The 13407-nt window shown below is 39.0% G+C and overlaps 1 protein-coding gene and 1 pseudogene across 1 annotated transcript in view; one reads left to right on the plus strand and one right to left on the minus strand.

Annotated features, from left to right (window-relative positions):
- Positions 1–1912: 1912 nt before the first annotated feature.
- Positions 1913–13407, minus strand: part of Rnf2 (ring finger protein 2) — a 32449-nt gene continuing 20954 nt past the window's right edge. Inside the window, exons 2-7 of the mRNA XM_075988215.1 lie at positions 10933–11021; positions 8955–9115; positions 7612–7827; positions 5525–5797; positions 4178–4349; positions 1913–3964 (exon numbers count right to left, since the gene is read on the minus strand). Of these exons, the coding sequence (XP_075844330.1) occupies positions 3863–3964; positions 4178–4349; positions 5525–5797; positions 7612–7827; positions 8955–9115; positions 10933–11019 (1011 nt within the window). The 5' untranslated portion in view covers positions 11020–11021 and the 3' untranslated portion in view covers positions 1913–3862. The remainder of the gene's footprint in view (positions 3965–4177; positions 4350–5524; positions 5798–7611; positions 7828–8954; positions 9116–10932; positions 11022–13407) is intronic.
- Positions 8361–8831, plus strand: LOC142859180 (small ribosomal subunit protein eS26 pseudogene; annotated as a pseudogene).

Consider the following 13407-nt stretch of genomic DNA (forward strand, 5'->3'; position numbering starts at 1 on the left):
CCAAATGTAAACTACTCTTTTCCTATAATCACACTCAGAAGATTGGTATAAAAGGTATGCACACAAAGCTGGGAGGATGGTGGCACACACCATTAATCCCCAACACTCAAGTCAGGAGACAGGCAAATCTCTGTGAATTCAAGGATTGCTTGATTTACAAAGATTTCCAGGACAGCTACCTAGAGAGAGCCCATTAAAGAGACAGAGAAAGGGTAGGTATACATATAGAAATACAACTATGTTTAAGTTGAAATGTTCAAGAAAAATAATGTCCTCATAAGGTTCAAATGATTAAAATTATAGAATACATATTACAAAGTGATAAAGAACCAAGAAACCTAAATATAAAGGGATAAAGAAGGGCTGAATATAAGAGCCACAAGTTATTAAAGAGTATTCCTTGGTTTTGTGAATAAGTATATAAATATATTCAACACTGTAAGTGTAAAGTTTACTGTGAAACCCCACGGCTTCCATTCTGAAGGTCGATTCTAACTACATAATATTCAGAGATGTATAAGTTTTGAGTCTGCTTAACTTTGGTATTTTTATTTGAAAGTTTATAAAATCAAAATAACTTTAAAAAACTAACCAAAATTGTGTGGCACTGGCAGAAGACATAAAATCAATCTCAAAGTTCAAAATGAATCTCTTACAAGTATGAGCAACTGATTTTGCACAAAAGTTCCACAACAATTCACTAAAGAACTTATTATTCTGTAGTTAAGAAAACTAGATGTCTACATGAAATAAATGAAGGATGGGCCCAGACCTTTTGCCATGTACTAAATTCAGAGTGAGAGCCACACAGGTAATGGCACTTGCTGCCAAGCTTGATGACCTGAGCCTGATCCTAAAACACACATGGTAGAAGAAAACTGACTTCACAGAAGTGTTCTGAATTCTGTGGCTGAGGCATACAAGTAGGACACAGACATAAATGCAGGCATATTACACATATAATTTCTAGGAAAAAGAAAATAACATGCTGTGGAAATAGTGAGAAAACTGGAACCTTATTCTTTATCAGCAGGGATGTAAAACAGTGTGGAGAGCCACTATGGAAAACTGTTTGAAATTTCAGAGATTAACAAAGAGCTGCAGTATGATCTAATAATGCCATTCCTATTTGTACCCAAAATAGAAATCAGGAGCTTAAGTGTTTCATAACGTTCATTTCAGTATTAGAATAGTAATACATGCCCATTAATCTACTAAAAATAAGTGAATATGCAAAATGTGTATACATATGCCATTCAGTACTAAAAATTCAAATTGTTCTATCCTCATAATTTGAAGGATTCTGAAAACACCATAAATTATATTTCTATGATGTACACAAAACAGTCAAATTCTAAAAACAAACAAACAAACAAATAAACCAAACCCTAGAAAAGAAGTGATCAAGAGATGGGCAGAGGAGTTTATAAAAATTATTTGTATGTATAGTTTGTTTGGAAAGATAAAAAGTTTTGGAAATACAAGTAATTCTAAGTTAACAGTATAAATGTACATAACAGTGTATCTGTACATACAACCATTAAACTCCAACCCACTCCCAAGAGGAAAAACGGTTAAAATGAGTAATGTCTGCACTTATCGTCCCATTACTCAAGAGACTGAAGCAGGAGACTAATTTGAGCCCTGGAGTTCAAGGAGAGCTGAGCAACAACAGCTAACCAATCCTGCCCAACCAGTGTCATCTGTAGATTTGGTTATATCCGTGATTATTGGAGTGAGCTGCAAAATCCTGTGAAACCAAGGTTGGTTAATTGCAGCCAACAGTATTTCTTCTCCCAAATCTAGACTCCACCCCCCACGCAACAAGCATGCACACACACACTGCATACACAATGCACTCAATGTTCTACCATTACCTATGTATTTGACAAAGGAGTACACATGTACTAACTTCACTAAATGATGCAAAGTTTATGTGCTTCCACACTGACAGATAAAAACACATACATTCTCTAAGCACAAACTCCATCACAAATAACTTTCTGTTTAAAGATAAAATTTCAATTAATAACCACATTGAGAATTTATTTAATACAACCACTAATCTGTTAACAACAAAATCTAAGCAATTACATCACAAAACAAGGGTTATATCCAGCAAACATGCATAATAATCTATACAACTTAACATTACCCCAGAAGAGGAATTGAATATAAAAGTTCTTATAATTTTGGTGGTTTTCAAATCTTATGGCACAGATTACCAAAAAAACTGTAAAAACAGATTTCAAATTTTTTCAGTAAAATGGTAAAAAATTGAGTAAGCCTTTAAGTTTTCATACTTGGCTCAAGTTAAAACATCAAGCTGGCCCCAATCTGTCAACACAGACAGATAAATATTTATAATGATTGGACAGACTTAGTTACAATGATATTTGGAGGTCTACTTCCTCCTATCAAAACCCTTTTGTAAGGGTTAAATTTTTCAATGCAAACATGTCTTCTGTAAATACTGTGAGAATATAAACTTGGAGACATATAGAGAATCAGGACAGAAGTGAAAAATAAAACTTAAGTCAATATTATTTCTGCCTGGTCAGCATAAAGCCTTGTGGCTCCCAAACTATCAACACTGTCTCAATACAAAACTAAGAATATGAGAATGACTACCAACTGGCTGACGTTCTACAGAACTGTCTCAGTATGGAAGCAATGATCGCACTTGGTTAGCCTGCTTCTACAGAGTGTAATCAGCAGAGCCCTAAGTTTATAAACACAGGGCAGCTCAAAATAAAAAAATTCTTCAAACAGAAGCAACCTTTCTGTTTCATTTTTAGCTCTATGTGTCATGTTATTCTTGAAGTAATAAGAAAAGAATTAGAGGACGCTTTGAACATATCTTGTACTTTTCATCAAGTCTAAAGTGCAAAATATCTCCATATCTCTGGTATTTTAATAGGGAAAAGCATCAAACATTTATAATAAAGAAACTGAACAGTAAAAGTAATATAGAAGAAAAGAACTCTTAAATGTACAACTGAGGAATACATTTTATGACGAATTTAAATTTTTCTTTCTTCGGTGAAATCTGTAAAAGAACCATGTTCTCAAAGAACTCTGTTGATTCTCTTCCCATGACCAGAAATTCTAAACTTATAGAAAACACATAAGGGGTGGGGGAGACAAAAAACCAAAAACATTGCATGACAATGGACACCAAGTTCATAAAGAACTTCTTTTTAAATGAGATACTATGTAAGAAAATACCATGAAAATAATAATCCTATGAGAATTGTTTAAGCACAGTAAATTTGAGCCTCGGTCTTCGTGAAGATACTAGTTTATATAGAAAACTATAAATATACAAGACTCCAAGGGAAAAAGTCAGAATACATATTGTCTAACATTCTTTAGGCTACAAAACTTTTGAAAGGGAAAAGGATGGCTGATGGCCAGCTGAATCTTAAGCCAGGTGTGGTAATCACGCCTACAATCCCAGTATTTGGGCAGGAGTGGGCCAAATTCAAGGCCACCCTGGACTACTCATCAAGTTCCAGGCTAGCCAGGGCTAATGAGACCTTGTCTCAAAAGATCAAAAACTGGAAGGGGGAAGAAAAGGAAAAAAATACAGACCTACAAAAAACTCCTAGGTCAAAGTGTCCTCCTGAAAGGAACCAAACGTTCTGTGGAATATAACTTATTTATACTATTAAGGGGCAGGGAGACTGAATTACTAGAGTCTTCTTAAATAAGGGAAAATGAACCTCATAGTGTAAACAAGTCTGGCTCAGAAGGAAAACTGAACATATCCCAGATCTGTCCGTGAAAGTAATGATGGTGCGTCTTTATATTAAAGAAATAGGCTATAAAAAGTTCAGTCTCAGAATTGATTTTTAAAAGCTTATTTGTGCTCCTTGGTGGGTGCATAATAAAGTTCCATGGGTTTGTTCACCTTCCAGTATTTCTCACTGACCAATTCCAAAGAAAAGGAGCCATTTAATACCTGAAACGAAGAGAAAAGCACAGTTATGAAAATGCATGGTGCTCAGGAATAGTGAGACTAAACTGACAAAGACCAAGAACCTTGCCTGCAACAGAACCAAGGCATCACAAAGCCCTCGGTCGGTCTCGGAGGTCTTACTCTTACAGGCCCCGCACCACTACTTGCCAGTGACAAGGAGCTCACACTGTCAACAGTCATGATGCAAATACTCACAGTGAACTGGCCACTGGCTGTCGCTATATAAATGGTGTACTGCTTCTCACTGGCCGTATCAAGGTTCATCTGGTTTGATTCTCCTTTGCTTCTAAGTTCTTCCAAAGCTAACCTCACAGCCAGATACTTGGATAAATGATCAACAGTAGCATTGCCTGAAGTCTTTATGTATCTAAAAGAACAAAGCATTGAACATTTCATTTTTAAGAGTATATAAAAAAATTCCTAAATTATAGAGCTATAAAGTTATGTAAAACATATATGTCCCGACCGTTGAAAATTAGAAATTTACTTCTCTATAAGAAGCAATGACAGACCATAAAGGCTCAACACCCTACCTTCATTAACAGATGACACAAAACTATATATATGTATGTATACATACATACATACACACACATATATATACACACACAGTGTACAAATTTTAAAAACCAGTAATAGCAACAACAACAAAAAAAAAAACCCAGCACATCTTTCCACCTCAATTACTAGAATCTATTGACCACAGCAAGAGACACACTAAGAATAAGAGCAAATTGTCTTCAGAATTGGCATTTCTGGTTTTGAAGACTGAAGCGGAACACGGGTGCTGATCTTGGGACCATTCATTCGTTCATTTCTTTTTTTTTTTTTTTTTTTTTTTTTGGTTTTTTCAAGACAGGGTTTCTCTGTGGTTTTGGAGCCTGTCCTGGAACTAGCTCTTGTAGACCAGGCTGGTCTCGAACTCACAGAGATCCACCTGCCTCTGCCTCCCGAGTGCTGGGATTAAAGGCGTGAGCCACCACCGCCCGGCCCATTCATTCATTTCTTAAGACTAGGTTTCTCTGTGTAGCTCTGGCTGTCCTGGAACTCATTCTGTAGACCAGGCTGGTCTGTCTCATGACTGTTGAAATTAAAGGCGTGTGTCACCACCCCCTAGCTGATCTTGGGATTTTAAAAGCATGATACACTGTTCAATTACTCATACAACAATATTTGGTGCTTATTTGCACTTGCTGGCAGGCACCATGTGACCGGTGTGGAAATTCAACCTTGCCACTGTGAAATACAGAGCCTATTCTGGATTGCCTTTTTCTTCATCACCTATGAGGGCTGATCCTTTGTGAAGGGCTTCTTGTCTTGGGAAGAAAACAAAGAAAAAAGGAAAAGGAAAGGAAGGGAAGAAGGGGAGGGGAGAGAAGGGAGGAAGAGAAAGGAAACAAGCAATCTAGGCAGCAGTACATTCAAACTGAACTCTAAAACTAGGATGACAAGTGCTGATTTTATTTCAAATACAAACTTTCCAATTAAATTCCACATTAAACATTCTGAAACCAAGTAATCTGAAACAAATTCACACATTACCTTGTCTGTGCACTGTCATCCTTTTCCATCAGTGTTGGGTGGGGCCTGAATACTAGTTCGATTTCACTAGCACCATCCATTACTGGATCAATGGCCACTGTTGCATTGTTATTATCAAGTTCAAGCCCAGAGTCATCAGATGTTTTGGTCCGTTTGTTACTAGGTCCTGCTTCCTGATTGCTATGTGTGGATGCATTACTACAGTGTGAACTGTCACCATTATCTTCTGCTCCACTGCCGTTTTCAATCTGTTGCTTCTTGCCTCGCTGTAATCTGATTAAGAAGGAGGAAAAGAAAGAAGATTTACATTAGGGTCTTTAAAGCATCAAACTTGAAGCCAAGTTTTATACTGAACATTAGAATTTTGTTTGTTTGCTTTTTAATCTTTATTTTCATTTTATATGTATAAATGTTTGGCCTACATGTGTCTGCACACCGTGTGTGTGTGTGTTGCCTGCAGAGGCAGAAGAGGGTGTTGGCTCCCCTGGGACTGAAGCTATATGGTTGTGAGCTGCCATATACTAGGAACTAAACCCAGTCCTTTGGAAGAACCACCTCTCCAGGCCTGAACTTCTGAATTCTAAAACTTAAAAAAGTACAAGGGATAAAATTTGACTAGTGAATTTGGTGAAAAATCTTGTCATTGTTTTCCACATGTCCCTCAATGATCTAGAAAGCTCACCATAAACACATATAAAAGATTTAAACACACTAGACACATTTGTGCACACCTTTAATCCCAGCACTCTGGGAGCAGAAGCCACAGACTATAAAAATATTTCTTTTTAACCTAGGATAAATGTGTTTCTCATGAGACTAAAGTGAGTAACTACTCAGTCTTTCCAACTCAGCATTGTGTAGTGCTCTAAAAATAAGTAACACTGAATCTTCTTTCTGAAATACAGTTGTAACGCACAGAATAGAACTCATCTTTTAACTTTTACAGCAGAAGGGGTTTTGATCAATGTACTTCCAAATCACCCAGAACCTAAAAACAGTTATGTGGAGGCTGCAATGACTTGATCTGGGATGAACCTGAAGTCACTCTGCAATACAGCCAAGTGACAGCCATTAAACAAACAAGCCTTTTACTGGCATCTTATTTGGAAAATGATGATCATCCCTGAAAACTGATTAGTAAACTAGGAGATAAATAAAAACAGAAACAAGAATAAGCACAGTGCGCTAGAAAGTCTTCACACTGAATATGCTAATTCTGAAACGCCTTTTAGATCTAAGAGGAGACCAAGCATGGTTGAATATACTGTTAGTCCTGATACTCAGAGGGCAGAAGCAGGCTAATCTCTGATTTAAGACCAGCCTAGTCTACATAGCAAGTTCCAAGTAAACCAAGAACAACCTCTTGGCTACTCAAGAGGAAATGAATTCAGTCTAAAATTCAATAGTCTAGTGTGAGTATGTATGGATGGTCATTAAAGCCTGAAATTAGATAGTCATCTGTAGACCAAGCTACTGTACTGAAAGTTGAACAATGAATGATGGTAGCAATTCCACTTGTAAGAATTAGAGAAATGAAACTTTATTAACTTTGAAGGAATAGTTAATGACAACAAAAAAGGCGAAATAAGCACTCTCCTGAAATCCTAAGAAAACTATTAAAAGAGGAAAGAGAAATAGACTGTATTAACTGCTGCTAGGTACAATGAAGTCTTCAACTCTATCAACCATCATAATGCATAATAAACACAAACATCACTACTAATTTTCACAAGGACATTACGACAGGGTAAGAATGAACAGCTCACTAAAGGAGACTCAAACCAGAAACAATCCTCTCGATATATTTACTCTATGCAGAAGAGATGTTTTATATTTATTATTATTGGGGGGGGCGAGCACATGGGTTCAGCAAGTATATAAGTCAAAGGACAAAGTTGCTTCTCTCCTTCCACTGTGGGTTCTTTCTATTATTTTAGATGCAACACCCTGGAAGTGTGCATCACCCCTCTAAGAAAAGATGGTGCACTGAACAAACTACTCACCACTGTGTTAAACTTAAAGAAAAGGTAAAGTCAGGATTCCCTAAGTATCTGGACATGTCCCACCTCTCCTCTTCTTCCGCGTACCTGTTCATGGCCTGTATCTTCAGCCCTTCCTCAATGCTGTGGCTGAGTGCCTGCTGGTTATTGTGCTTGTTGATCCTGGCTAACACTCTCTCTTGATGAGCTTCATACTCATCACGACTTGGATAAATTTTGCTGATGAGTGCATCAAAATTTGGGTCTGGCCTTAGTGATCTCTTAGAAACTAATTTTTTCCGACAGGTAGGGCATTCTTTGTTGCTAAATTAAAAGAAAAGAAAGAAAATGTAAATATGACCATTGGGCTAAAAACAAAAATATCCAATTTCTAAAGTTAAGTTATCTTTACTATCACAAAAATATAAAAATAGTTAGCTAAACTCTCTGTGAAAATTAAATAAAACAGGTTAATCAGGATTTCAAAAACCTTAGCTGATATACTTGTGGGGGAGGGGCTGAGGGCAGGGTATTGGGGCTCACTCATGCAAGTTCAGCACTTGGGAGGCTGAAGCAGGAAATTGCATAGGAACCCAAGGCAAATCTGAACCACGTGGCAAGTTCCAGACTAGCCTGGGTACAATGTTTTCGTTTTTGTTTTTTAAAAACCTAGCTTAAAACAAAGAAACAAACCAGGCGGTGGTTGCACACGCTTTTAGACCCACACTGGGGAGGCAGAGGCAGGCAGATCTCTGTGAGTTCAAGGCCAGCTTAGTCTACAAAGCAAGCCCAGGACAGCCAGGACTGTAACACAGAGAAACTCAGTCTCTAAAACCCAAAAACAAACAAACAAACAAAAAAGAAAAAACTCCAAATTAAAATTTAGACTTCACTCTTTTGGGACTTGGCTCCAAGATAACCAAAAAAGTAGAAACAACGGTCGTGCCAAAAAGGGCCGCGGCCATGTGCAGCCAATTGGCTGTACTAACTGCGCCCGCTGTGTGCCCAAGGACAAGGCCATTAAGAAGTTCGTCGTAGAGGCGGCTGCCGTCAGGGATATATCCGAAGCGAGTGTCTTCGACGCCTATGTGCTCCCCAAACTCTATGTCAAGCTGCATTACTGTGTGAGCTGTGCTATTCATAGCAAGGTAGTCAGGAATCGATCACGGGAAGCTAGGAAGGACCGAACACCCCAACCACGATTTAGACCTGCTGGTGCTGCACCACGACCTCCACCAAAGCCCATGTAAAGTGGCTTCATAAAGATAGAAGAAAACACCTTGGAAAAATAAAATGGAACTTAAACTTTAAAAAAAATAAAAATAAAATCTAGACTTCACACTTTTTAAAAGGTCCTGTTCCCACATACTTATAGGCAACGTAGTCCCTAAATTCCAGAAAGCGCTGCTGTACTACAAGCTGAGATCCAGTAATGATTCATTCCAACATACCCACTTCTAAGGGCTGTGATAATGCAATCCGCACAGAACCGATGCAAACACTCCTTTGTAGTCATGGTGTTCTTCAACATATCCAAACAAATTGGGCACATTAATTCACTGTGTAGACTTCTAGGTGAGACCACAATTTCCAAGCCATCTGTTATTGCCTCCTGTAAAAGAGTGACTACTTAATCTCTTCTTAATTATTGATAAATAAAAACACACACAAGTACTGGAAAATCATAAAAATGAACATCTATGACCATCACCCAAGTCACCACCACGGCCAACTCACAGCCATTTTGTCTTAGCTAAAATATTCCTCCAGGCTCTTGAACCCCACCACCTCTGCAATATTTTAACAGCCCTTAATACCAAAAGGGTGACAAATGAAACAATGGACCATGACTGTAATTTAAGCATCTGGGAGGTGGAGGCAGGGTAGTCAGAAGGTTCAAGGTCATCCTCAGCTACCAAGTGAGTTTGAGGCCACGCTGGAATATATAAGATTGTCTCAAAAAATTTTAAGATATTGAACTCTTTCTGTCAAGTTCCCATTTTCCTTCCTTTTCTTTTGAATGCTCTTCAGTCTCCTTTACTGGATCTTCACCCATTACCTAATTTCTAAACAGTGAAAGCCTCTGGATCAAATTACAGATTTTATTCCTCTCTCTTGGTTCTCATACCCACAAATGTACTGACAATCCCTAAATTTTTCCATTCTCCCCCAGACTCCAGTTAGGCATCCCTGCCTGTCCGGTCCGTGGGCAAACTTAAAATGAACAGATTTTATTTATTTATTTATTTATTTATTTATTAAAGATTTCTGCCTCCTCCCTGCCATAGCCTCCCATTTCCCTCCCCCTCCCCCAATCAAGACCCCCTCCCTCCTCAGCCCAAAGAGCAATCAGGTTTCCCTGCTCTGTAGAAGTCCAAGGACCACCCACCTCCATCCAGGTCTAGTATAGTAAGGTGAGCATCCAAACTGCCTAGGCTCCCACAAAGCCAGTACGTGCAGCAGGATCAAAACCCATTGCCATTGTTCTTGAGTTCTTAGTAGTCCTCATTGTCCGCTATGATCAGCAAGTCCGGTTTTATCCCATGCTTTTTCAGACCTGGGCCAGCTGGCCTTGGTGAGTTCCCAATAGAACATCCCCATTGTCTCAGTGTAGTGTGGTGATTTCTCAGGAAATTCGGGATCAACCTACCCCTGGACCCAGCAATACCACTCTTGGGAATATACCCAAGAGATGCCCTATCATACAACAAAAGTATATGCTCAACTATGTTCATAGCAGCATTGTTTGTAATAGCCAGAACCTGGAAACAACTGAGATGCCCTTCAACGGAAGAATGGATGAAGAAAGTATGGAATATATACATATTAGAGTACTACTCAGCAGTAAAAAACAAGGATTTTTGAATTTTGCATACAAATGGACAGAAATAGAAAACACTATCCTGAGTGAGGTAAGCCAGACCCAAAAAGAGGAACATGGGATGTACTCACTCATATTTGGTTTCTAGCCATAAATAAAGGACACTGAGCCTATAATTCGTGATCCTAAAATGAACAGTTTTAAGCATGCTTACTTCCAAGCTGACACTCCTCCCATTCCTGGCCCATTTACCTTCTCCAAACGTCCCCCGACTTTTCCCATTATTTCCTTACTGAAAAGGAAACTTTCCCCCTTACTCAATTTCTCATATATGTAATTTTATGAATATTGAGTTATTTGGTCTCTATAAATTCTGTAGGTAAGGCCACATAATATTTTATTCACTACTATTCCCCTAGTACCTAGCAGAGGCTTGTATGGAAGTACGTAACTCATTTGTTGAATGGATAAAGTGTCAGCCAACACATGATTCAGGACTACTATTATATAAGTTTATTGCTGTTAAGTTCTCTTTAAGTTTTCATTTTCTACAAAGGTATCCCAGTTTACACAAATCTATTTCCCAAAATTACAGTAGTCTGTATTACCTGAGGTGTTCGTTGTAATTCGTACAAACTGAGTTCCCATGTTTTGCTTAATGGTTGAGTTCCATTTGTCTGCACAGCCTGAGACATTGCTAGGAATAAAAAGGAAACAAAAAGATTTAGTATTTGTAAAGAAGGTGTTATGGTTCTAATGTATATGTATTCCCCAAACTGGGTCCAAACTTTAAGGTTTAGAAAGCAGTAATACCTCAGTACACCTTTAATCCCAGTACTATGGAGGCAGAGGCAGGAGGAAGATCTCTAAGTTCAAGGCCAGCCTGTCTACAGAGCTAGTTCCAGGACAGTCAGGGCTATACAAAGAAACCCTGTCTCAAAAAAAGGGAGGGAGGGAAAGAAAAAGAAAAGAAAAGGGAGGGAGGACGGGCAGTCGGTCATAAAATATAGGACCTTCCTACTCCAACTGAGAATATTTGGGAAATAGCAAATACAGAATACAGGCCAGGATTTTTCTCTGAAGTTACTTATCTTTATCTAGAAATGGGTTTTGTCAAAAAGGAGCACAAGTGCTCTCAATTTTATTTATTTATTTTTGGTTTTTTGTGACATGGGGTATGAAGGAAGCAAAGAAAGTCTATAATTTGCAGGACACTAAGGAGAGGACAAACGGCTTGCACTTTTCGAAGCTCTCAGAAGGCCAAAGAAACTAGGAATAAAGGCTTAAAGAAAAGATGGTCTCTGGTTCATAACTGTCATGGGAAGCATGGCTCTACTCTGCCATACCCATGACAGCTGACACACTTCTGCAACCACGAATAGTAAATCCTTCCTGCTTCATTTTCACAGATATTTAGGCCACAGTGACACACAACTAATACAGAAAGTTAGTACCAAGGAAGCAGGTCATTGTGGTGAGAAGACCTGGTCAAAAGATTACTTAGCACCTTGGAACTTGTTTGTGGGAGAATTCTGGAAAAGTTTAGAGAAGCTACTTAGGAAACATGTACATCAATGAGCAAAGAAAAATATATAAGCAGATTTACTTATTTGATAGGAACTAAAAAGTTCCTAACACCAACAGGAATGCAAAGAGCAAAGGTGAAGCTTATGAAGTTTCAAACTAGAGACCACTCATGTTACATTCTCACCAGGATGTTGTCTACAATGTTTCTGCGTTTAAACTTACTTACTTACTTACTGCTTTTTCCAGATAGACAGACAGACAAGGCTAGTTTTCTCTGTATAGCCCTGTCTGTCTTAGAATTCCCTATGTACACCAGAGGGAGTTGAGCTGTCCTGGTACAATGTTGACCAATCTGTCCTCGAACTCAGAGATCCACCTGCTTCTGCTTCCTGAGTTCAGGGATCAAAAGTGTGCCCCACCATCACCCGGCATGTTTATGCTTTATTAAAGGTGAAGTTTAACAGTGACAAGCTAATTAAGTTAGCAGGGTGATGTGGGAGCCCCCCTGTGTGCTGTGATTACCATTAATGAATAAAGAAGCTGCCTTGACCTGTTGATAGGGCAGAACTTAGGTAAAGGGTGGGGGGGGGAGATGAAACTGAATGCTGAGAAGAAGAAGGCAGAGTCAGGGAGCTGCCATGGAGCTGCCATAGTCAGACATGCTGAAACTTTGCCGGTAAGCCACTGCCATGTGGCGATACACAGATTAATAGAAATGAGTTAAATTAAGAGCTGGCCAATAAGAAGCTAGAGCTAATGGACCAAGCAGTGTTTTAATTAATATAGTTTCTGTGTGACTATTTCGGGGCTAAATGGCCAGGAACAACAAGCAGCTCTCTCCTGCAACAGCAGGGAAATTTTCAGGGCACAACAGCATACAGCAGCATTTATCACTGCTGGCCACTTTTAGCTAAGTTTATAAGGACAGAAGCCAAAGGCAGAGGAAAAAGATTTGTCAAACATGCAGTCTGCCCTGAAAATGAGTGAATAAAAGATGTGGAAAAGAAAGGCTCATGAGCCAGGCTGGCTCTTACCTACAATCCCAGCACAGAGAAGAAAAACTGCAAATTCGGAGCCAGGGAAACATTCAGTAGGCAGCCACTAAGCCTGACAACCTAGTTCAACCCCTGGGACAAAGTGGAGAGGTGAGTTCCACAGCTTGTCCTTTTTCACACCTGCCACAGTGGCAATGTACACATGCAAACACACACAATAGACTTAAAACTTAAAAAAGATTATGTTGGTGATGGTGGTGCACAAGTTTAATCCCAGCACTTGGGAGACAGAGAGACAAGCAGATCTCCAAATTCAAGGCCAGCCTGGTCTACAGAATGAGTTCCAGAACAGTCAGAGCTACACAGAGAAAGCTCATTTGGAAAAAACCAAAATAAATAAAAAGAAAACAAGATTACAAACCAGGCAGTGGTGGGGCACACCTTTAATCCCACCGCTGGGGAGGCAGAGGCAGATGGACCTCTCCAGCCTAGTCTACACATCAAGTTTCAAGTCAGTGGAACTCTTTTTCCAAATAAATAAATAAATAAAGGGCGCGAGGG

This window comes from Microtus pennsylvanicus, chromosome 10 (assembly GCF_037038515.1).
Source record: "Microtus pennsylvanicus isolate mMicPen1 chromosome 10, mMicPen1.hap1, whole genome shotgun sequence".
NCBI lineage: Eukaryota > Metazoa > Chordata > Mammalia > Rodentia > Cricetidae > Microtus > Microtus pennsylvanicus.